This window comes from Hirundo rustica, chromosome 5 (assembly GCF_015227805.2).
Source record: "Hirundo rustica isolate bHirRus1 chromosome 5, bHirRus1.pri.v3, whole genome shotgun sequence".
Classification (NCBI taxonomy): domain Eukaryota; kingdom Metazoa; phylum Chordata; class Aves; order Passeriformes; family Hirundinidae; genus Hirundo; species Hirundo rustica.
The window spans coordinates 56,093,226-56,118,711 of NC_053454.1; the positions used below are offsets into that span (position 1 = coordinate 56,093,226).

Sequence of the window (25,486 nt, forward strand, 5' to 3'; positions counted from 1 at the left end):
CAACGCAGCAGGGAAAGCTGGTGAACAAAGATGACGTGAAAAATGCTCTGCTGTGGCCACAGGTCCTGTGGGTGTAGGGAGTGCTGATGCTTGGGGTTCCACTGTCAGGTGACTTCTGTGAAGGAGAAGTCCTCGTGTCCCTCTCCAAGAGAAGCTGGCTGCATGCAGGAAAACTTGGCAAATGCAGCAGCAAAACTGTAAGAGGGCTATTCTGTGGTACCCAGCCCAGGTGGCTCCAGAGCAGTCCCTAATGCTCACGGAGTTGCTGCTCCTGATGGAGGAGCAGAGGAAGCCCAAGGCAGACCAAAGTATCCCCTTTGAGAATGTCATTGCACAGTGTCGTTCCTCATGAGTGGAGCCCATCACTGTTCCCCTGATCCCAGCAATCACTGCTTGGGCAGTGGCAACTCAGTGACAGCATCAGCGTTTGTCCCAGGATCACTGCCGTGGCTGTGGGAAGCAGCGTGTCTTGGGACATGATGCTGTGAAAACATCTACTCTCTTGAATGAAGGTACCTGGCCACGTAGATCATAACGTCAGGACTACAGGTCGCAGAGACAGGTCTGGACTTTCAGATTAAGGCCTTGCTAGTACTCAGAAACGCAAAGAAAAGATTTTGCAAACGTGAATCCTGCTTCCCTTGGTAAAAAAAAGAATATTGGAAAACATTCAGTGAGCCAGAATTGCCTAGAGAAAAAAAAAAAAACAAAACAACCTGGGGAGTTGCAACCAAAACAGCAACAGAGTTAAAAGGAGATTTTCTCAATAAACATTCCTGGGTTCATATTTTTAAAAGCGAAGGAAGTGCAAGTCTGGAAGTAAAAAAAAAACAAACTTGAGTGTTGTTCAGAGATCTGGAGACAACTTGGTTTTGTCTGCTGTACCCAATGGTGAATGTAGATGTGCTGAAAATGAGAACTCAAGGCAGTGTTTTGAGAGGAAGTGACAGCCTGCCCCTTGTCTGCACATCTCGCCTTTGCTGGCAATTCCAGCTGGACTTTCTGTTGTCACGCCTGTCTGTCTGCTCGCTGAGTTTGGCCTCCGCTGCTGCAACAAAGCCTCTTCTGTGCAGGTAAAAGGGACACCTGGCACTGAGCTGTGGTCCAGGGGACCTGTCCGCAGTTCTTGTTCCTGTCTTGTGCACTGGCTTCAAACGATCTCACTGTGTGGTCTGTCTCACACAGCTCTTGCTCAGATCTGGCTGCTGGGTCAGAGGGCAGGGCTAGAGACTCAAATCCGCTCACAGGAAGCAGAAAAGAGTGTGATTCCCCCGGGACTGAGCCTGCCTTTCTGAACCCGCCTGAAATGCTGAACACACCGGCACGGGCTCCGAGCAGTGCTTCAGTGCACCCCACAGGTGATCACACCTCCTCTCAGCCCCGCCAGCGAGAGAGGCCTCATCCATCATCGGCACCGAGGTGTGGGATGCTGCCCTGGACACCAGCCTGGGAATACCTCACTGGCAGATTCCCACTGCTGCCGGGGACAGCCGTCCCTGTGGCACAGAGATACTGCTGTGGTGCTGGGAGGAGGGAGCTCAGAGGTTACCCTGCCGACACAGCTGAGTGTCAGACAACCAAAGAGAGAGCAAAGGACAAGGACCTAAATCTTGCTGAGCCTCGTATTCCAGCAGAGAACATCATGGGCTTGCAGGAGCTCAGGGTTCAGCACTGCCCCTTAGACAAAGCCTGTTTTCTCACTTTGCAGGGAGGAGCACGAGGGAATCCACTCACACCTGCCAATGGCCCCTGCCTGTCGTGTTGTGTGTGTGTGTGTGTGCGTGTGTGGGCAGCAGCAGCTTGTCAGGTGGATGCCTGTGCCATCAAAAACCCTTACTGCCAAGTTACACGAGGCTCAGAGGCTCTCTGCCTTACTGGGGTGAGCCTGGCTGGGATGGTCCTCTGGAGCTGAGGCTGCAAAGGGCCTGAAAGTCTTTGTATCTTCCCATTTTTTACTATCACAAAGGCTTCAGAAACAGCAAAAACTGACCCCCTAATGTTGCATAGCTCCAGAATTTATTTGCTCTCCTCCAGTTATTTGACCTGGCAATTTGCTGCCTTGGAAAGCCACGCAGAGGAGTTCGGAGGGAGGCTTTTGGCAGGGTTTGAGAGTGGTGTGGCAGGGGAGGCAGGCAGACACCAGCTCACCTCCATCCAAAGCGGGTCTCTGCACAGCGCTGGCCTCGACTCCTGATGGGCCTGGACCCAGCAGAGCGTGGCTTAATGAGTGATATTGCTGCAAAGCACATTAGTCTGCCGAGCTAATTAATTACTAACTACACCTCCTGAGGCAACTGAATCAGCAGAGAGCACATCATTAAACCCGATTGTTTTTGATATATTTTAAACATTCTTCTAGAATTCTCTGCCCAGAAGGAAGAAAGAGGGCAGTGATGATGAAAAGTGGTGAACGGTTCGTGTGAAAAGTATCATTTTAATGCTCCTCATTCCTTCCTGCTACCATCACATTTCAGTGCAGAGCTATTTAACATGTTGTCAACAGTGGCTCTTTTCTTTTCTCTTTTCTTTTCTTTTCTTTTCTTTTCTTTTCTTTTCTTTTCTTTTCTTCTCTTCTCTTCTCTTCTCTTCTCTTCTCTTCTCTTCTCTTCTCTTCTCTTCTCTTCTCTTCTCTTCTCTTCTCTTCTCTTCTCTTTTCTCTTTTCTTTTCTTTTCCCATGAAAAATAAAGTGATGACCCCAAGGCATTGTTCAAATGAACACTTTAAGTAAAGAATGAAACGAAGCCTTAAACATCAGAGGGACAAGGAATATCTGATCAATTTCTTGGATTGAAGTGCTTCTTGTGTACCTGGCAAAGAATTTGAGCAACAATTTCTCAAGAAGCCTTCTGTGTGCTGTTCAGGCAGGCACAGACTTACTGGGTGAGGTCAGCTGCAGCTGCTTTTTTTGAGTGCTTCGTAATAAATCCCCTCTTAATTAGATGCTCTTCTGGATAACTTGCAGCTCTAAAGCTCGGAGGACTTTTAATCAGTTCAGCCTCTTTTGGGTGAGGACTGCATTAAATGTGTCCATACGTCCATGCTGACTGGCCGTTTGGTGGTGTGTCGGGGGCTTACCCCAACATTGAGGTGGTTTCAGGGTCCTTGCTCCCCTGCACAGCTCCGAGCCGAGCCGAAGGAAGAGACGGAGTTCTCAGGTTTAGATTTCTCAAGGTTGCATACTTCGTTTATAGTTTCTTATCTTAAAATTTTCTCGGAGTCCGACAAGATGTTCGCAGCTGCATGGATTCCTCACGTCTCCCCCCAAGCTGGGCTGTCCTTATCTTTTATACTAATTACTATGTATTTCTTGTTTACTATTTCTTACCAATGTCTATCACTATTACTAAAAAGGTCATCTTTACTTTGACCCAATCCTCACTAACTACTTTGTGCCACGTCAATGCAGCAATGGAGTGAGGGAAGAAGAAGAAGAAGGAGAAGGAGACAACGCCCCAGATTCTCCATCTTGTCCCCATTCACTTCAATGCTAGAAACCTAAAACTATTATTTTCTCATTCTGTGATAAGCTAAACTACTATTTCTCGCATTCTTGTGGCATGTAAACCTTCTCTCAGTGTAGGAAGTTTTTTCCCATGGACTGAAATCAAAGCCAGTGTCTCTCTGAGCTCTGGGCTGGGGTCCCAGGCCCCCCTGCCCAGGTCCCTGACCCTCCAGGGCAACCAGAGGAATGCCCTGGACTCCAACAGTGGTGCATCTGTTTGATCCGCAGGATTGCCAGAGGAAACATGGGAACGATCAACCCAGCGCACAGCAAGTCAAGGCTGGGAGATTACCCGTTTAAGACAGGACGTGCCGAAACTGTTCCTGGTATCAGGACAGTATTTATTACATTCCTCAGCATCCTCTGGCAATGGCCTTGGCCCTTGTTCAAGGCTGAGCGCCCCAGCTCAGCGCCGGGCACCCCAACGGGACGCTCAGCATTCCCTGCAGGGGAGGTGCTGTCAGCTGGGGGCAGATGTTTGGCTGCATTTCCCTTTAGCTGGGAGCCATGCCCGGCTCTGTACCTGCTGCTCTGCCTGAGAACAATGAACACTTCGGGGTGTGGAGCCATGTGGGATTGCAGGTAGCGGGGAGGGGAGGCAGGGAAGGGAAACACCTGCCTCAGGATCTCCTTTGTTTCCCCTCTCAGGCAAAAAGGGCTCCCCAGCCGAGCCAATGACACTGCAGGGTTGGTGCTGCTGAGGCCAAGTACCAGCACGGTGGTGAGGGAGAGGATGAAGCTGAGGGCAGCCTGCAGAACTCTGGGAGGTGGTGCCACTGCTCTGCATGCTGGCTCTGCCATGCTTCCCAAAACATGCCCCCTCCCCTCCACAGCTTTTTGGGGAAACAGCTCTGGCAGCAGGACCCCTGTCCCTTGTCCCTCATTAGCCCGGTCAGCCTAGCACAAGCTCCCTTCTGGGCAGAGAACACACGGTCACTGCAGTAAACCCGCATTCCCAGTCTTTGTGTTTGGGAACTGTGGGATCTGGGAGGCACAACACCGGAAAAATCTGATGTAAACTGTGCACAGGCTAGAGAGGCAGCAGCAATTAAAGACCATCTCCAACGTTTCGTGCCTAATGCTGACCTTGTACCTCTGCCAGCAAAACCAAGGTAAATCCATTACAGAGCTTCACAGGCACAAAAAGGTTTTCACTCAAGTGCCTCACTTGGATGTCCTGCCTACAGCCAGGCCTCTCTGCAGGGCTGCTGCTGTTACATCCCCACCTGCTTCCAGCAAACAGGACACAACTGCATTAACTCTGCCCTTTCCTGCCGGCCCTTTTGCTTGGATGGTGGCTGCTGAAGCAGCAAGGCACCTCCTCGTGTCAGCTGCCATCGGACAACAGCTGCGCTGCTCAGAATCCATCCTTGAATTTCCCTCCATCCCTTCCTCTTGCAGCCTTGGGTGGCTGCAAAGAGGAGCAGCTTGGTTGGTGTTACAAAGGTATAAACCTCTTCTCACCCAGCAAGATCAAAATTAGGCTATTTGGGGGCCAAATTATTTTACCAGCAAAACTTGGCAGGGCTTCCCTGCCTTCTGTAAATGAAGATGGCCGATTGCATTTATCCCATCAGATGGGTGGCTAATTGCTTGGCATTCCTTGAAGATGTGAACAGACGGCAGCATAGCTGGTAATTCATCTCAGCTGCTCTCAGGAGAGAACAGCACATTTTTGCATCCCCTCCTGGTAAGCACTTGGGCAGTGCAGTTTTCCTGTCCTGAGCTCCTGAGGTGGAAGACAGCTTTCCTTACAGCAAGCAGAGGAGGTTACTCCATTGCTGACAGCGTCCAGGCCATGGTGCAATATCAGGGTATGCTTAGGATACGATCCCAAACTCTCCTCGTTTCCCTCTCAGCTGGTGATCTTATTTTTGACCACTTCAATTTCCAGACCAAACTACACCTGGCCAGCTCATACCACATTTGTTCTCATGCAGCAGTTCCAATCAACCTGATTCCCCTGTGCTCCTCGCACAGGGAACAAGCAAAATTTATTTCTTCCTATTAAATAAACTCTTCAGTCCTGTCCTTGCTGAGTCCCTTCAATCCTCTTTCACAAGGATGCAAGTCTCATGAAGGTTTGCGTCATTAAACATTCCTTGGCTTTTGCAAAGCCGTATCTTGTACAGGAGATATTCCCAGCTTATTACTCTCACATCCTGCTGCTCTTGTTCCCAATTTAGGAGATTCCAATTGACAGCAGGGCTTTTGCCCACAACCCTGCACCTACTGGAGGGCATGCCCTTCTGCCACCAATATCAGTGTCCCCAGTTGTCACTGCCAGAAACAGCCAGCTTCCCAAAACCTAAACCATCTGCCTGTCCTTCACAAGTGCCATTCAGTGCATGCCCTCACTCCACTCCTGCTCCACATCCAGAACTCCCAAAAACACTTAGGGACAGCATATGCAAGGCCAGCTCCTGAATTCCTCTGGCATTACCTCCTAGCTGCTGCTTTGGTCCTGAAGTACTGAGATTGCTTTTTGTTTTCCTTGCTGAGCAGTGCATCACAAAAAGCACAGGCCAGCCCAGCCCAGCTGCTTTTCACCCTAGTGAGTTTGTTTTTTTTTTAAATATTTTATTCCTGCTTACCTTTGAACGTGTTCTTTCTTTTAAAACTTATTTTCTACCTTGAATCAAGACAAAAAGGTGCTGAAGACACTGCTATAAGTACTCTTACACAAGAATAATTGTAACACTGCTTAGAAAATATAATCCAGATCAAAAAAATTACCCCAATTGTTGTTTAAACTCCTGAAATGAAGTAACTCCAAGCTGAAGCCTTGTGTTCACCAATTTTAAAAGCTTATGAAGTAAGAAAATGCTGGAAAAGAAATAAAACTGTTTTGCCTAACAAATCTGTCTGAAGTCACAGAAGTCAGCAGTGATTTACATTGTTATTATTTCTTGCAGTATGCGTTGCCAAATCTACATTCCACAAGCACTGATCGTTTAGGTTGTTTTCATGCAAAACTGCTTCTTTTGTTTCTCAAACCCAGACATTTTTTTCCAGCTGCTGATCTGTTTTCTACACAGACCTTTCAGTGATAAAAAGAGGAAAAACAAAAGTATTCTCATGCCCAGGACACATCGGAAAGTTGCCCCGCTGTACTTCAGGTCAAAATCTCTCCACTGCACTTCATAAAGACAAATTTTAATAAATTTACATTTATTGAAAATATCACGTTAGCTTTTATTTTGCTCATTTGCCCCAGTGCACAATTCAGCTATTTAAACATGTAAATTGTAATAACAGAACCGCAAGCAGCTTCATAAAATGAAAGACCAAATACACCTGTAACATGATCAGACTGCTTTTAATCTGGGGGATAAGGAACAGTGGGGTGGAAAGGAATAATCTGTTTTAGGGTCCAATACACAACCTATCTCGTTTTGTTTCAACACATACATCTGTTATTAAAAGCCACTTTTTTAGCAAGTGTGACATGCACCTAAAAATTGACAACGTGGGACATCAGCCATTAAATATGCTATTTGTAGATGAGAATCGTTAGGGACGGGGGAAAGAATTAAAATGAGAAGAAAAGCACCAGGGCTCCAAAGCCCTTCTAGAACAAAGTACTTTGCAGGGAGAGTGTAATGCCATTTGTCAGCTCTACTGCGCCATGCTGTGAGGGAGGACGAGCACTTGGTCCATTTCCCGCATGTCTGCCGTAGAAACGTGCTTCTTTGGGAAAGCAACCACCAGGGCTCTGCGAGCGCAGGGCTACCTCACACCCCCAGCTTGTTGGCCTGGGTGAGGACAACCTTCAGGACTGGCATGAAAGCAGAGGTCTCGCTGAAGTTGCTGGTGCTGACGATGTGTGTGTGGATGTTCAGTCCCTCCTGGTAGTTGCGGGTTTCGATGCTCTTCACGATGTTGTGCAAGCCGCTAATGATGGTTGGAGAGAGCTGCAAGGAAGGCAGGCAAGGCAGGTCAGCACAAAGGAAAAACCAGAAAAAGAGAGATTCTGAGTGCGGCGCTTGGCCCTCAGGAAGGTGCAGCACTTAGTTCCTCTCTTTGGAGATTGCCATCTTCAGAGCTGCACCACACTGGGAAGTCTAACAACAGATTTCAGAAAGGATGGACCTTCTCTGCAGTATTGCTGCGCCCTGCAAGCCTTCCCTGCCAGCCTCTGGATGCAATTCCCTGGGGTGGGAGACCTGCTGTGACAGACTCCTGGCACCAGAAACACCTACTGAGCTTTTACACCTTTGGGTAAGGTTAATTGCTCAGAAAACATGGCCTGGCAACAAGAGGATTATGTCACTCAAGACCTTAAGGTACTGAGATATTTAAGCACAGTCATTTATTCTGCCAAAGCCTCCTGGAAGGCCTTGGAAAAAATTACCAGATCTTCAAAAGTACTTGCACATCTGCCTTCCAGTGAAGTCAGTGAGCCTCCAACATCAAAGTCCCCTGGGTTCTGTTTTGACCCCCAGGCTGTAGGTCTCACTTCCTTCCTGGAGCACAGAAACTGTGCCTGCTGCAAGGAGCTCTGCTCTTTGGCTCAGCACCATAAAACTCATGACACAACCCCCCAAACAACACTCCAAAGTCTGCACGGGCATGTGGGGCCAAGCACAGAAACTGGCTGTTTTCTAAGAAATCCATGCACACTCCAATAAATGGATTTGGAGCACACTTCCAAAGAAAAAACGAGCACGTGCTACATACTGCAGAAGTAGTATTGCACCAATGAAGTCATTGGCCATACGTGATTGAGGGGTGGGGGGAAGTAAAGCAGAACTTACTGTCTGTTCCCTAAGTTTGTCATACAGAAACTCCAGGCGCTTATTTGCATCATCCAGTTTCCTCTTGGTTTGCTGCAAGACAAATAAATACATCAAAGCACAGTGATTTTAAGAACCCCAGACCAATCTGGTATCATTGCAAAGAAGTCCATGCAGCACATCAGATTCCTTTCTCAACAACATTTTCCTAACACATCATTTGGATTCTTTGCTCTGTACTCTTCTCCCCTGATCTTGTAAGGAAAGACCACACAACTGTAGTTCTCCATGTGTAAATGCTTCAGCTGTCTGCAGAAAATGGAAAACTGTAGAGGTGCACCCCAAAAGCATATAGCTGGTAAGAAAAGCAACAGAATTCTGAGTTGCAGCACTATTTTTTTTTTTTAATGGTTCACTGAAAAAGCATAATGATAACTGGATAAAATTTTTACTGGAATGAAGTATCCAGCAACATTAGTGAGAGCTTAAGGGCACATGCAGATTCTCCAGATCTAAGTGCGTACAACTCAGTCATCATTTATGGCAAATCCTAATAATATTTTTTTCTCATGTGATTAGTGAAGCCAGCAGTTTGTCTGTAAGTTTTTAGTGTCAAAAGAAAAACTAATAGCCTAGCCCAATCTGTCCCCACAAACATTTTGTGCTGCCGTGACTTTTATAATGTAAACCACCCACTGATGTGCCTGGAATTATTTTGCCACCAAAGGCTCTTAAAATAACCCCAATACATTTCACCTGGAGCTACAGCTGCTGGAGAAATGAATTTTTATCCACTTTTTTTTCTCTCTTAAACAACATCTAAAATTGTAGATCTTACTCCAGAGTAATAAAACAGCAATAAAGCATCAAGGTTACAATTGCAGGAGCACAAAAAGGCTGCTGGTCAACAGCAGAAGAAATGGCATCGGTGCACAAGAGTACTGGAATTTCCTCCTAAATCAGTCTGTGCATCAATCCATCTTCACTTAGGATAACTGCCATTTTCCCTGGAAACATTTCTTTGGATTAAATAATTGTCTAGAGAAAATAAAGGCCGTGGGAATGCTCTAGCTGAGGGGTGAAGACCAACTGCTGGCTGCTTGCTGTGCTAGAAATTAGGGAAAGCTGCTCAGATGGCGTAAAGGAGAACACAGCACGTGGATCTTGGGCAACACGCAGAAAACTCCTCAGCAGCAGTTATGTCATCAAGGAACTGAGATATCTAAGGAAAAAGTACCTCAGGAGGAGCAGGTAAGAAACCCCCAGTTCTTTTGGACCACCTAACTCTCAGATGCACGACCACAGAACATTTGTTTCAAAACCCAGGAAAGGGTGCACGTGCTATTTTCATCTTACAGACGGTCAGCAAGGACAGAGAGGAATAAATTGTGTCTAGGAAACAGCAAAACATCTCTCCAGCCAAAGCAATTAGGTGGAAGTGCAAACTGGTTGTTCTCCTTGCTCTTAAGTTCCCATTCCCATTTTCCCCTTTAGAATGTAATAGCTTGAGCAGTGCCTGTATTTGCTCTGACAACAGCTGATGTGTACAGTCAGGGTGGTGTCCCTTGTCACTGTGGGCTGAAACACTTCCACTGCCTAAGAAAATCAGAGAAACTTAACAAGAAGCAAGCAAACTGCGTTGGCAGAGCAGAAAAGCAATCCCCAGGTGCAGATATGAGTGGAATGCTTTTGCCTTCTTTGTCTGTCTGGGGAAGGGCACTTAAAGGAAGAAAAGGTCAAAGGGAATGCAGAATACACTATAGATACATACAAACACATACGCATATATATGCACTCCACAGCCTTTAAATAAAGGATTTTGAGCAACTGAGTGATACTGAACTGACAAGAGCAGGAGTCTGTGCTGCTGACCAAGCTAATTCAGTGCACAGAGTCCTCTGCACACCACCAGCACCACCTTCTAGCATGTGGCAGGCACGAGCTGAACAGTCAGCACCTGGGCTTTTGTGGTGGCGTGTTATTTACCGGCCATCAGAAATAAATGAGAAGCTTTGGGAGGGATAGCTCATTTACAAGGCATTGGCTGCCATGGGAAATGTTTTTCCTGTCCAGCTGCAGCAGTTGTGTTAAAGCTGTTGACCTTCCCTTTCCCAGGTAACTGTTGTTTCCCTTTGAAGTGAATTTGTTATCAGAAATCACAGGTCACAGAAATCACCTACCGGGTCAGAGGCAGACAGCAGGCACCTCTGGATGAGAGCTTCAAACGTGGTCTTCAGAATAAGGTGCTCCTCAGGGATGGGCTTCTTGGTGATCTTCTCTGTTGGCAGTGCCTGCACGTGCTGAGCAACAGAGAACAGGTGAGGCTTTTCCAGGTCACTGTGCCCACATGTCGTTTTCAGCTAAACCGAGTGGCAATATTACCTAGCTTGGCACAACTCTTATTTCCTCCCTGTGGGTGTGTGGAGGTGACTTTAGCAGCACCTGCTGTTGCTCCCTCTGGGAAGCTGTGAAAGTTGCAGAAGGAAGCAGCTTGCTGGCCCATACTGACTAGAGGATTAGAGGCATCTAGGTGGAGATTACAGCAGCAAAATGCCAGCACGGTGCAAAGCCAGTGCCTAGAAACTCCACAGTACACTTTGCAGCTACAGGGAAAGCCTGGACAACAGGATCCCTCCTGGCAGGCTCTGCTGATGGACAAACAAACCCATGCAGTGCCGGGGCTACGTTACCTGGACGGCGTTGCCGATCGGGGCCCCCGGGGCCCCCTCCGTGCTGGGCTTGGAAACAGTGGGTGGCACGATGGATGGCCCCAGGGGCTGGGAAGCAGGCTGGAAGCCACCCTGCAGCACCATCTGCCCCGCAGGGAGGTGTGGAGGCTGGAAGCCGGGCGCGCTGCTGGGCGGCGCTGGAGCCTGCGGCTGCTGCAGCTGCGGATCCGCCAGCGGGTTCATGATGGGGGACGTGATGGGGACCGGGGGCAGGAAGTTGTCGGGGACCTGGGGAGAAAAACAGGGCATTTATGTTGGTGTGGCTGCTGCAGGCACAGCACAACACCCAGCTCTTAGAGACTTCCTGAACCACAGCAATTGGGAGCGCTGGATACAGAAATAACAGGGGCGGACAACACAGAATTTCACCCTGGCTAACCAAACCCATCCCTCTGGCTGCACAGTAAGAAGTGCCCTGGGGCAGCGCAGCCTGCCCCTGGACACAAGAGCTGAGTGCAGCCACCTCCAGTCAGAGCCACTCTCCCCCCAAACCAGAGGTTAGGCAGACCAGCCCTATTAGAAGAGAGAACTAACCCACACCTACATCTATTCTTACTATTGGGTCATTATATTTAGACTTCTGTGTCTCACTTTCAAGGGTGTATTTTTGTCCATGCAGTACGTAGGTCACAGCCAGCAACATGCCCCAGTAAAGCTTCTGAAAGCCTTTCAAGTCTCTGGCACACAGGTCTGCACTAAGGCAGATTACCAGGGCCATTCAGATTCATCCTTGAGCATCTGCCAGTCTTTACACAGGGGTCTTTCACAAACACTTGGTAGAGGGAAGAAAACAACAAAATGCGCTACTGGCCTCTGCTACACATCATGCAGGAATCAAAATGACAGAAAGGGCTTCCATGGGAATGTGCACATTTCTTTGGGTGCACATGGAAAAAAAAGGGAAGATTACAGAACCCTGAACGAATGATGCTAGAATTAAGCTAGTGGTTTGGGACAGAAAAAAAAAAAAAAAAAAAATTCCCATTGCAGCAACAAAGTCAATTATAAAGGAAATGAATCACAGCAATAAACTTTTGAGCGGTGAATAAGTTCTTAGGAGGAAAACAGCTGAAAATTATGGCTTGAAATGCCAGACATTTCTTCTATTTTATAATAGTCCATGTGGTGAGTCATTTTATAATATCCTAAACCACCCCTCAGACAGTGGACAGAAGGGAAACAAACATAGAAACGTGGCTGACGGATTTGTTAAATACCCAACAGGGAATGCAACAAACACATCCCTCATTTAGAAGGAGCCAACCCACAAGCCTTGGCTACGGCAGAAATTCTGGCTGTGACATGCACACAGAGAAGTGGCAAAACCCCTGTGTGCAGAAGGCTGCTTCTTGAGCTCTCTGCTCCAGCAGTTATTCTGATACTAAGAGTTCTCCATGCAGCCTCCAAAAGCTTCTTCACCTTGAAGTGCAGAGACCAAAACCCAAAGGGTAAGGAAGACCTCTGCCTTTGCCTTCACCCAAGACCTTTCCTTGGCTGCTGTAATGTTTTGTTCTCCCCACACTTTACATGCTCCAGACTAACTCTTGCTTCCCAGGGTCAGAGAGCAGTGGGTAACACTGACTGCTGTGGAGATACTCCAGGCTACAGCAGCACCAGGGGATGAAAAGACTCATTCTGCTCCATGCCAAGTGTTCCCAGTTATCCTGCCCTGCTGCAATTTAAATCCATTTTGCAAAACTACATTATCTCCATCAAGGAAATTGTCTTACTCTCAACAGATCTCTCAGGGTCAGACCCTTAATCAGGATAAATTGCTTTCAGCTCCAGCGATGTCAATAATCTGTAACAATTTGCACAGCCTCCTCATTTTGCCTAAGTATCATCTCCTGCAAAACTCTGTTGCTTTACTGCAGATGAAAACAGCCAGAAGTATTTGCTTCAAACCACGAACAACGTTCTTGTGAACAACCACAACTTCAGCAAAAACCCACCATCTCTTTAGAGGCTTAGACACTTTGAGAGGGATAATAGATATCAGAGAGACATAAAGGCCATTTCTGGCCATGAGATGCAGCTTTTGTTCGCTGCTAACCCTCCTCTTCCCTTCCCCTGCAAACAGGTTTCCCAGGAGCAGCTTTTGAAAAACTATTGTTTTTCAGGTGAGCAGCGCTCAGTTGTGCTGAGGTAGGACTTCCTAGAGTACCTTCTTCTTCTTGGCAGCTCTGTTGAGCGTGGGAGGGTCATTCCAGCCATTCTGGGGCCCTGGGACAGAAAGAAAAGAGACTGTAAGTACTTGGGAGGAGGGTGGTGATGCCTTCTTCAGCTCAGCTGGGCCAGATCTATGCCATGGCTCTACTGGTAGAGCCTGCCCTGACCTGCCTGCTCCTCTGCCCTTCCCTGAGGGCCAGGGCTGCACACACGTAAAAACCTTGTAAAAGAAAGGCCTTCTGATATCATGGTTTAAGCCTGCTAATTCAGCTGGGTGCAGCTAGCAGCTGGCCTGGTAAGTTCCCATGAGAAAGAATTATGAGAGTAAAAAATCAGTTGGCATAACAATCTATTCTTGCTTAAAAAAAAAGTTACACCTGCAAACCCAAAAAAATCTGTCCCAGAAGAATCTGTAAAAAAAAAAGTAAACTATCTAGAAACAAAAAAGTTTATTAGACATGTACAATAGCCATTACCAACCAATGGACTAAATTTCAATAATTTGCTAACCAACTAAATTCACACACAGTGCCTCCTGATACCATATAAAAATGAACTATGTAAATAAAAATTCGGATTTGCTGCATGAAAAAAAAAACCAAAAAGTCCCATCTGTTTAATTGCAACAGGCCAGAACATCTCCAGTGCCAGCCAGAGCCTCCCAACATCCCTGCCATCAGACCCTTTGGGCTGTACTCACTGGGCAAGGTTTGGGATCTTGACCAACTGTTCCCAAGTTAGTAACTTAATTATTAACTTTTTCTTCTCTTGCAGGAAAAAACAGCTTTGAGCAGACACGCCTTTGAAGAGGGCCCACCACGCCCAAGAAAGCTCTGCTACACAGACTCTACGTGTGAAGAGAGCTGATCCACGACATTTGTAACACAAAGTTCCCCAGCAACACCGCGCAAAAAGAAGAGACAAAAGAGGCCTCAAGCATTTCGGGCCAGGTTCACCCAGTCACCTTGGAAAAACAAAAAAGCCATAAGCCCAGCTTTCTCCTGCCAGCTACAGCATGGTTTTGGGTGCTTTGTATCCCCAAATCAGAGCAGAGCCGCTTGAGCAAGGCGGATAAATCTGGCTTTCTGTACCAGGGGTGATTTGTTTGAAACTGGAAGCACAGAGGATGCCTGAGCAGATTCACTCCAAGGCTGGGGTGTTGCTCTGCTCTCCCAAGAAAGCAAGCCCCCTGCAGCTGCAAGATTTGCACCCCAAAGCTCCCGTTAGTGCGTTAGGAAGAGCTGCCCATCTCCTCGCGGAGCGCATGGAACGGGGGCCACGGCATCACATCCAGGCACTGCCGCCGCCTCCCCGAGTAATCGGGATTTACTGCACAAAGCCACAAAAAGCCAACAAAACCAAACCCCTGCTCAATGGACTTTTTCACCACAGTGTTTTTCACTTAGCAGATAATGAATTTACCTTGGACAGCACAGGTTAACATTACGGCAAGAACTTGCTCAATTTATCTGAAATTTCATTTGCTCCCAGGCTTTTTTGTCAAGCAAGTTCCACATCCAGAGCATGTTCAAGGGGCAAATGAAAAACTACTTAAAACCCCTTTCACATCTGCTTTCTCTTTAACCAGAGGCAGTGCCATCTCCTGGCAGCCTCCTCTATTTCTCCCTATCCAGAAAATATCCCAGAGTATTTCAGATACAGGGAGTCTAACTGATAGGAGTAGCACATTATGAAAATCTCCCAGACTGTTACTGCTGTTAGTTTCCATTCAAAAAGGAAAAGATTTAAAAAGAATTTGTTTCTGTGGTTAAAAACTCCAGATATATTGTTATTGGTTTCAATTAAGGAATTAAAAATCAATTTGATTTAAGTCTAATTGGCAAACAGCATCACACTTAATGTTCTCTTAAGAATGTTTGCATAATTGATGTCCTTTCAATTAATTTCATGTAGTGGTCGTAATTATTTTCAGGTTAGGTGGTACCTAGTTCACCTGCGAAGGGAGAGGCCTGGTCTTGAGATGGTAGACTTTCTGCAGACAAAATGCAAAGATAACTAAAAAAAAAACTTCTTCAAAAATAATAAAGCGGTTGGTCTTTAATTTTTGACCAGCAGTTTAGTTTCACAACATGCATCAGCAGAAAAAACCACCTAACCTAATTACAACGCCAGCTTGGAGACAAGGCATTTGTTCAAGCTCCCCATGGAATTGCTTTTGTCCACCTTCCCCCAAACAAGCCTGTTGCTCTTTCCATGCAGTAAATCAGTATTTCTAGTTGTTTTTAACAAATGTTGCAGCGTTCTGGCCCTTTTTCTTTTCTCTTCTGCTGTTCTCATTTTCTCTTCTGGCTCAGCTGACAGACCATCACTCTTAGCCACAATCTTCTCAACGCCATTTTACCATTCCAGAAAGCTTTTCAAGAGATGCTTGAAGTATTTGACCTCAGGTGGCTCTCTCAAGTATTTTCTCAAACCAAGGCACACTCTCAACTGCATGCAGCCCAGCAACACAAGTATGTTCACACATCAACTTCACACTCACACAAAAAAGACACACTGCCTGCACAGACTGAGCAACAAACCCAAACAGCAAAATGTATCCAATAAAGCCCTCACCATCCCAAAGAGGAAAGGGGCTTTGGGGATGAGATAACTCCTGTCCCTGGGGTTGGCCTGCCCATACTTCTGGTGCAAACCCTTCCTTTAGCTCAGGATTGGTCATTTTCAAACAAGATTCAAGATGCTGAAAATTAGAACTCCCTTGAAAGTAGGTTCTAAGACCTATCTCAAAACAAAGAGTGGTTGAAAATAAAATTAAATGTGGGCTTTTCTCACTCACAGCCTAACATACTGATGCTATATGCCTTAGCAAAAAAAACCAGAAAATATTTACAGAGCTCTTCTTTTTACATGCACCTTTAAATCCAAGCCAGTTCAAAGGTCAGGCGCTTTTCAAGAGTTCAGATTTGAGATATTTTTTCCTTCCTCCCTTACTCCTGCCTCGAAATGAGTCACAACTGCAAAGTGAAGCACGATGTTCCCAGATAAGATCATCACCACACACAAAAGCACACCACTTCATTGCCAGGATCAGCATCACTGCACCAGAACACTCAGAGTTACAGGTGAGATCTACTTCTGGCACCTCCCACTAGGCAGTGCAGCTGCTCAGAAAGTGTGTTGGTGGTTAGGCATATTAAACATGTACACTGTCATTGCTGCACTTAGAAAACAAGGGGGGGGTTTCATTCTTGTTGGTATGCTTTCTGAAAGGTGTAATCCAAACACTGGAAGAGAACAGAGTGTGCTCTTCAGACACACTTATCTTTTTTTCCACAGTTCTCCAGCTGCAATTATCACTTGTGTGTATGCACGAGCCATCCTGAGCTCAGCACCTCACCATGCCCAGCAGACCACCTCTGCATTTCAGCCTAAGGCTGCAGAAAGCAGAGAGGGTGCCCAAGTTTGGGTTCCTGAAGGTCTGACACTGTGTACTGGCTAGCCTGCTCACCACAGCTGCCGGGAAAAACAGAAGCAGAATCTCAAAGTTTGATAAAAAGCCTATTATGAACAACTTTTAACTCTGAAAAGAGCTTCACCCACTCTGAGCATGCCATGTGGACTATGTCACATCAACTACAAAAATAAGTTTCTGCAAGTGGCAGATCCAAAGTGCCTGCCAGTGATGCAAGCTGAGTAGTAAAATGAGTAAGAAAGAACAATTTTCTTGTTCCTTTCATTTCTTTGGAGGTGCAGAAGCTACGCTGTCTGCATTATAATGTGCTGCTTCACATCCCAGGCCTAGAACCCTATCCAACACCTCTCCCTCTGTCCAATTTAATAATTCCTCTGGCTTAGAGATTCAAGTGTGATACACCCTGTAATGTGGAGTCAGGAGAGGTCACGGTACAGCACCTCCAAAAACAGGAAGGACACCAAATCTGGCTGCATGGTGGATAGAGAAGGCCTTTTCTCCCTTTGCAAGTCTGGCAGTCCTACACCAGTCCTATTTTTTGACAGAGCTAAAGACCATTTTTCCCCCAAACACAAGGGGTGTGTGAGCTGGCAGCCTCAAGGACAGCAACAGGAGCACCTACTCATAGGATTCATGCTGCCAAAGGCAAAATGCCTTTTCTGCACTGCATCACCCCTAACAGACTTTTAAAATAACAGAGGGAATGACAGTGGGCGCATTAGGGTCTGTCAGCAGAGCAGACATGCCCACAACATCCCTCACATTTTGCCCAGTATTCCCTGTACCCTCTGCTTCCCAGATCTGCTCCTTGACTCTTCAGCTGGACCACCTGGATGTGGAGGATGGTCATGAGGAGGTTTAGAAAAGCACTGCTGATTCTTCCTGCACTGCCTGACATGCAAAGCTGCTGTTTCACAGGCTGCTAAGTGAAGGGACAGGTTTGTTACGGCAGGCGAGGTCACTGTCCCCCAGCAGTGACACCCAGGCAGTCACAAGCAGACACGGAGCCCCACCTCAGCAAGTGCTCTCTCACCAAGCATGCTCCAACATGCTCCTAAGTGTCAGCCACACACACATGCTTTTAATTGACATTCAGGGAAGAGACACGTAAAAGCATTTCTAAGTCACTTCTGATTATCTTTTAAGACATTTGCAGCCACAGTAAATCTCATCACAATAAGAGGTTAGGGACAAAATAACGAAAGAGCTGATGCCATGGGAAATGCTGTTTGAATTAAGTGTGTTGCCAATCCCAGGCTTAAAAGGCTGCTCAAGAACCAGGGACAGGGCCAAATCACATTTGCAAAATCATTCGGCGAGGAGAATGGGGATCATCTTGTCTGCAGCCATTAGGAAAACTTGCTCATTTTTGTACTTTGCTCCCTGACACCAAAGTTAAAATTGAGCCATGATCCATCCATGGCATACAACAGCCTCATGACAAGCCTGTTGTAGCCTCCTCCTGTCCTGGGCAAGACAAAAGCTCTGTGACAGTGGCAAGGTCTGGCTCACCAGAGAAAGGTGACTGCTCATGCTGCTTAGGCACCAACACAGCCCTGTCACAGCTGCACAGGGGTGATGACGTGGTTTAGAAATGCTTTGAACTGATCTCCAAGCAAAAGCAAACTTTCTACAGAGCATTCACAAGGAAAAAAAAGTGCATCTTTAACTGAGTGGGTGAAGACCAAAGCCCTCCCTCCTCCCTGCCTGCCCCCCTGTCCAAGCGCAGACCTGTTCTCTGGGATGCAGGAAGGTCACTGGCTGCAGGCAGAGTACCTGTTGGTCCAGTAGGTAATGCATAAGCCACAGAAGTTGCTGGAGGTCCTGGCCTGCCATGCTGAAAGGATGTGCCAGAAGGAGGAACAGGGAAGGAAGAGACGGGATTGAGGCTCGCTGGGGAGGGCTGAGGCTGCCCGGGGTACAGCGGGGCGGGCATGGAGGGGGCAGGGGCAGAGGGCAGGTAGGAAGGGGCGGTGTTAGGGGCAGGGCTGGGGTAAGAGGCTGAAGCAGGGGCAGCAATAGGCTGCTGAGGCTGATAGAGAGCTGGTCCCCCCGTTCCAGAGGAGTACTGCTGTGTGGCCTGATACGCTACAAACAGGGAGAAAAAACAGTCAGTCAGTGAGTTTGTAACAGAGCAGTGGGTTTCATCTGCCTCTGCTTCCTTCTTCACTTGACTCTCCTCTCTTCATGCCCCTACCCCCCAAAAACCACTTACCTGCCCAGCCAAATCCTGGCTCCCACAACTCTGCCTGCACTTGTAGGACTGCTCAAATCCCCAGGCTGTCAGTGGGAGCAGGGAGGCACTGAGAGGATGGCCTCGGCTCAAAGGACTGCTGCTCTCCCAACACACCCCCAGCCCAGAGCCACCATGCTGCTTGGGGTGGGGCAGGGACACATGGACACTGCTGTCTTCTGGAGCACTGCAATCCTCACAGGGGCTCTCAGAGAAAGGAAAGCCCCGTCCCAGGTTTTCACAAAGAGAAAACTTAGGCCAAAGAAATTAATACAGACTCTGGAAGGGAATGTAAGCTCACAGCCTTTCTTTCAATGCAGGCCCTGCAGTCTAATTTCACCGCCTCTGCCCATCTGTGGCCATTTTTCCTCCTTAATGCCAGTATTTTCAGCCCCTGCTTTGAGTGACTCAGGGCTCTGCCCCCTTCTCCACTCACCTCTCCTACTGCCCCCATTTCCTCATCCCCTCTCCCATTTCCATGGAGCCCCAATGAGAAATGGATGGCCCAGCTGCACACAGATGAGCTGTGTCTCTCTTTCCCAGGACTCAGACTTTGGAGTTTCCCACCTAGCACAGCCTTGGGCAAGGCCAGCTGAGGAGAGAGCTGTGGGTAGACACCTCAGCAGAGGGGGAATGTTTGACATCCCTGGACCCCACCAAGAAATGACAACCCTCAGATGTGACCTCACCTTTCTCCCCAGCCCTCAAGAACCGTGGGGCTGGCTTGGTCTGAACACTGCCAACCACAAGGAGGGCACTGGTTATCCCTGAGTTAATGCTGGCCCACCTGGGTGGGAGGGAGAGGGGGAAGCCGCTGTTACTCACTCTGTGGGTACGCTGGCCGCGTTCCTGCTTGTGAGTACATGCTGTAGTTGGAAGATGTGGCTTGCTGTGGTGGCATGCTGGGGCCTACAGCACCTGGGATAATAAACCCTGGAGGAGGTGGGTTGTCCCCCTGTCAAAAAAAAAAAAAAAATTACAGGAAAAATGGTTGGGAGAGACAGGATTTAATCGGTAATGGTAATGCAGTGCTGAAGCAGAACTGCAGCAAAATGATGAGTTCACATTTCAAGGCCTGAAACCATATTCCCTGGAGGAAGGGAATCACCAGCACAGGGGCAAATGCCTCCAACCACCCCAGTGCCTTAGGGAGCCCAGCACAGCACTGAAAGCACAGCTGGATGTGCAGTGACTTGAGCAGCAAGCAGAGCAGCACACACCTGCCTGCACAAGGAAGAGCTCCCTGCCAGCACTACCTGGTGTTCAGGCAGCCTGAGAGCACCCTAGCAACTTTCAGCTAAACTGAAATGGTAACTCTGAAGCTTCTAATCTCCATGGAAAAGGGGGAAAGGAAAAATCATACTTCAAATATTCCAGTGTGGGGCAAGGGTTGGGGAAATTCAGGTCACACTGAGCTCCCACTCAAGGCTTTCCAGCGCCACTCATCTGGGCTTTGGTGAAAAAAAAAACAGTGAGGAGATGCAGAGGAGTAAACCCAGAGCACACATGGGAGCTGCTCCCTTCCATCTATCTGTACCAGACTGTGCCAAGCACACAGACTACACCAGGGGACATACTGGGGTGGAGCAGAGGCTCAGAGAGGAATAATGAAGGTTATACCTGTGTGTCAGAGGGACAGCCTGCAGGAGGATGGCTGGGAAGGGCAGTAGGAGTTTTGTTACTCCAGGTAGTGACAGTAGGGGCAATTCTAACCTGAATCGAACAAAGAAATACCAATCATGGAAAACAAAACAATAAAAAAGTCTAAAGGGTTTCACAAAACAAGATGCAAAGAAGTGAACACAAGGAGGTTTGCATGCTGGCACTTGTAACAGCCATAAAAATCTCAGAGGAAGAAGTGAAATGCATTCAAGACAGAAAAAAAATCACTGTGCACTGCAGCCAGAGTGAATTGCAGAGTGAGGACGAAGCACAGTGGAGTTGCAGCTGCAAGAGGCTGTGGAGCAAGTGCAGTGTTATGTGTGCCAGTCAGCCAGGTCTGCACCTCCCAATGCATTTTCCTGCTGCAGAAGCCCCCCTCACCATCATTGGTCCATGACAGCAAGCATCATTAACTACAGCTGCAAGCCCCAGGTTAAATTCAAACAAATGCCTCACACAAAAGGAGACTGGGGGAGTCTGTTTAAATTGAGCTTCAGATGAATTAAAAAAGGTTAAAATATAATTTTAAAAGGTTAAAAATTGATATTCAGCCCTTGCACATGCACAAATACACATCTTAATGGTAACTGCTTTCCAGCCTATCTCCCATAGTTCCTTTCCTCCATCTTCCTTTTTTGCCACTCCAAATGGCTTCAATTCCATACAACCACTCCTACCTTTCCGATGGGACAGAAATCAAGAACTTCCTGTGCCTGTGCTATTCCTGAGCAAGGAGCAGGCATGCTGCCCAACAGCAGGACACGTGGCTGAGGTTCAAGGATATAAGCAGTGAAAGCTCAGCCCCTGCAGCCCTGGCGGGCTCAGCTGGCTCCAGTCTATGTGTCCCTAACACCACACAGTGCTAAGCTAATGGTGCAGTCAGCTGCACAACAGCCACCGCTAATGCCTGCATAACTCATCACCAGAGTGTCTAAAAGACTTTTTCACCCCCTTTCACGCCTGGTTTATTCAGACAAAAAAGAGGGTTCAACAAAACTATGCTGAAAGGAATCCAAGTGCTAAGAACATGTTCCCACTTGGGACAGCAGTTAAACAAAGGCTGCCTCAAGCTTGAACAAGTCCTTTCTTAAAAGGAAGTCAAACAGAGCAAGTATCCTAAGACTCAAACATGTCATTTCTCTCCATTCTGGTTCATCAGCTGGGAACCTTTCTGACTGACATCTGTCCCCATCAAGCCCTTCCTGCTGAGGATGAACTCCCTGAAAAGCCAGCAACACAGGGGGTTGTAACTCCCAGGGAACTCGTGGGGTAGTGATACACCCAGCCTTGAATTAACAACCAGGGCTTGCTGAAATAATAGCTTCAGGCATTCCGGAAACAGTGGGAGAAAGAGGGAGCTCTGGTTTAAAAAAGCATTGCCCATATATCAGCATCTAGAGGAGAGCTGCTACTCTCCAGAGCCAAAAACAAGGAAACACACAGCTTTGCTGCTCAAGGCAACTCATTGGTTACAAGGAAGAAGGCCAAAGACAGATAGCAGAGTAGACTTGATTATTAATGATGATGCATTTCAAATCATATGCAATGGGGTTAGCAAGGTAAATCCTGGATGAAGGCTTTGTCCCTTCTGAAATCTACCTTGCTAACACCCTGGAGAGAAGTCAGAGCACACACTACAGCTGATATCAAGAACACCCAACTCCCCCCACAACCTTTCATCCCTTCCTTCTTCCTGCCCTGTTTTTTCCGGCAGGCAGTGCTTGGGGGCAGCGCAGACAAGAGATACCTCTGCTTGTGCCAATCTCATCATAAGGAGAACATCCACAGCCCTAACACAGCTCTGCTCTCAGAAAAGCCCAGCCCAGAGCACCTTTAGAGGGGGGCCAGATGAGCTGCAGTGCCGTGCTGCGGGATTAGAGACCTGGCAGCGCTCTCTAAGCACACACACAGCCAGGGCTGCCCAACACATCACAACACCCTGAACACACTGTGTTCTGCTGCAGTGTCATCCTCAGGTTGGAGATGAAACCAGGGAATGTTCCTCCCCCTTTCTCCTCTTCCTCCACGCACAGCTCCCTTATTAGTCTCATACTCACCAGGTCTTTCTTGTGGCACAGCTCACTCTCAGCCTCCCCACCAGCCCATGCCCCCTTACACTTCCCAGGCTGGGAAGGTGTTTTCACAGCAGGCTGTAGCCACAGCTGCAGAAAAGTGCCCTCAGTTGGCTATTGCCACTGCTTGGCAACTTCTGCAGCTAAAATCAGAGCTAGAGGTGGGAATAATCCACCCCAGAGGAGGCTGGTGAGCAGCACGAGCAAGCCCCAAGGCCTGCAGAGATGGGACACCAGGGACTGTGAGAGGAAGCACAGAGAACTCCTGCAGTGCTCTCCCACACAGCTGTCCTCGGCACTGAAGTGCATTTCCAAACAAAGGGGGAAACACCTAATCTTCAGAAGCAGGCTACAAGGTGTTTAAAAGATGTTTCCAGATGAGGAGTAAAGAAGGCATCTGTGCTGACTGAAAGGAAGCACCAGTGACCTTCACCACAAGGCTCTCAGCAGAGGTTTGTCACACAGCCTCAGATCAAGAGAAAGGAAAAAAAATGATTACATCCATCGCTCTGCAGAACTCAAGCACCATGTCCCTCCCTTACTGCCCAAGCCCACTTACCTGCTGGTAATACTGCTGGGCTGGAGCCTGGGGCGCCTGCATCCGTCCAGCCGCAGGGCCAGCTCGCCCTTTGGCCGTGGGCTCCCTCTCATAGGGTCCCCTGAGGCCGTGCTGTCCCACCGGGAGCTCCCCTTGGGCCCTGCAGAGCCGGTCCCGCAGCTGCACGATGTTTGGCTGTAGGCAGAAAGGGACAGCGAGGGGAGGTGAAATGCACTGCCTGGCACCCCGGGCTTCACACCGAGAGGCTGAGCGGCCAGGCACCGATGAGCTCTCTCACAAGCCTGCTCTGCTTTATTTCATTGGAATAAGCCTTTTCTGCATGAGACGTGAGGCCATTGGAACTGCCTGCCTCATTCCCAAACCAGCCTGGCTACAAATATCAGCTGATGGAAGACGGGAAGTCAGGAGAGAACAACCAAAGGTTGATGTCATTTCATTTGCCACGTCTGGCTTGCAGGAAGGACAGCCACCCTTTGGCAGTCACTGGCTGCAGGCACAAGGGTACGAAACCAAGAGGGAGCAGAAGTCTGTGCACGTCTGCCTGTCACATTCCAGGTGCGTGTGCACCCTGATGCCGAACTGCACCACCCAGAGACCTCTGCTAGAAGCACACCTGTGTCTGTGTTCACAGACACAGAGGGAGCAGAGAGCCTGAAGGGCCCATACCTGGTTGGTGTTGGCAGGGAGGAAGGTCAGTGCTGCAGCCAGGCTTCCCTGAGCAGCCAGGAGGTTGGCATACTGGCTCATCTTCTCGGCCAAAAGGGCGCCCATGGCATTGGGGTCCACAGCCTGCGTCAGCTGCACGGCTTTGCGCAGGATCACGACCTTCTCTATTAAATCCTGAAAGATCAGGAGGGGAAAAAGCAACCCACAAGTGAGAACAACAAAGTGAATTAGGCTGTCCCCAGCAGGACCCATCTCTCACCCAGCGGGGAGAGCCCAAGCCAAGTGCAGGTTTCCCAAACAGCTACAGCTGCACCAAAGGCACGGCTGCTCCCAGAGGATGGAACAGCAACCAGCCACCAAGCAGCTTCCAACAGCAGAGCCAGCAGAGTTCCAAAGAACTGCTCCTATTAAACAGGATTTCACAGCCCTATCAGCACTGGGTATGTCCCACCACATGGATGCTTTCATAAAATTATCTGGTGACAGCCTCAGAGCAAACAGACAGTGTCACGCCTGTCACCACCACCAGTGCCGCGCTGCTGCACGTTCATTCACAGGGTTTTAGGAAGTCAGCTCTTATCCATCTTAAAAGGATCTAAAAACTCCCTCGGAAGAGCTGTCCACAGTTTCCTGGTTGTTAGAGCAAAATGGTTTTCCTGATATTCACCAGAAATACTCTATATCTTGCCCTCTACACATCCCCCAACACCAGAGCTGGTGTTGGTTTGGTTTCCTTCTAGTCCTAAATTATAGGAACATTTTCTGTTCAGTTTTCTTATGTTTTTCTTGCTGTATTTATACTGAAGGATACTACAAATATTCGTTTGCCAAAATTAAAGCCCTTTTAAAAATCTTACAAGAGATTTAATGCGAGTGTACCACACAAAAGATTTCAACCATACATTATTAATAAAAATTGTTTTCTAACTGTTTGTTTTTCCCTAAAAATCAGCACTTCAAAAAAGGCAAGTAAAAAAACCCCCAAATAACAGCTTCTATTGCTGCTGGCATAGTAAACAAGTCCACCTAATTAGGACTTCAACAGTATTTTCCAATTTTACTACCTAAGAGACCAAAGCCATGCAATCAAAATGTAAATTCAAACTGAAGGTAAATCTGTAAATAAAGCCCTCAAAATCACATTATTTTGATAATTCAGAGAGTTAATGACATGAAGCAAAACTCAGACACACATCAGTTCTTTCAATTAACTAAACAAGAGTCTCACAGCATCATCAAGTAAGTACTTTCTCTAACTGGCTCTTCAAAGGCCTTAAACAGATGGAAAAAACTAACACTGTATTATAAAGTAAATTATTTCATTACTGCTTCATTCTACTCATCAACGCTATTCCCCGAGATATCTGCCATAAGCAATGAATTTCACTGCTAGAAACAAAGCTTTGTATGTGCAAATCCCTTGCGAAAACGCTCATGAGAACCTTCCTACAACTGTCTCTCCATATTTAAATCTAGTTCTATTGGTTTCTTCTGAACTTCCACAAGTAGAAAAGTCCAAGTATTTCCTGACTGCAAAAGATGCCAGCACTGAAAGATCTTTCCTTACCAAAGCATTAAATACTACAATTATTGTACACAAGTAGTACTTTAGTACCACTACTCGAAGAACGAGGAAGCACAAGGGCCACTGTACTTCCCAACACGTTTTCCAGGATTGTGTTTGCTATTTTTCCAGAAAGGAAAGGCTTGCATCCTGATGG

The 25,486-nt window shown here is 47.6% G+C and overlaps 1 protein-coding gene across 5 annotated transcripts in view; it reads right to left on the reverse strand.

Moving 5' to 3' along the window:
- Positions 1-6,667: 6,667 nt before the first annotated feature.
- SEC31A (SEC31 homolog A, COPII coat complex component) overlaps positions 6,668-25,486 on the reverse strand; it is a 39,173-nt gene continuing 20,354 nt past the window's right edge. Inside the window, exons 19-29 of one of the 5 annotated variants that reach the window (XM_058420819.1) lie at positions 23,766-23,939; positions 23,100-23,273; positions 20,427-20,519; positions 19,632-19,761; positions 18,305-18,661; positions 15,083-15,130; positions 13,133-13,191; positions 10,930-11,196; positions 10,420-10,539; positions 8,261-8,332; positions 6,668-7,417 (exon numbers count right to left, since the gene is read on the reverse strand). In XM_058420819.1, coding sequence (XP_058276802.1) covers positions 7,238-7,417; positions 8,261-8,332; positions 10,420-10,539; positions 10,930-11,196; positions 13,133-13,191; positions 15,083-15,130; positions 18,305-18,661; positions 19,632-19,761; positions 20,427-20,519; positions 23,100-23,273; positions 23,766-23,939 — 1,674 coding nt within the window. In that variant the 3' untranslated portion in view covers positions 6,668-7,237. The remainder of the gene's footprint in view (positions 7,418-8,260; positions 8,333-10,419; positions 10,540-10,929; positions 11,197-13,132; positions 13,192-15,082; positions 15,131-18,304; positions 18,662-19,631; positions 19,762-20,426; positions 20,520-23,099; positions 23,274-23,765; positions 23,940-25,486) is intronic. The other 4 variants (XM_040063658.2, XM_040063657.2, XM_040063660.2 and 1 more) reach the window with 4 other exon arrangements.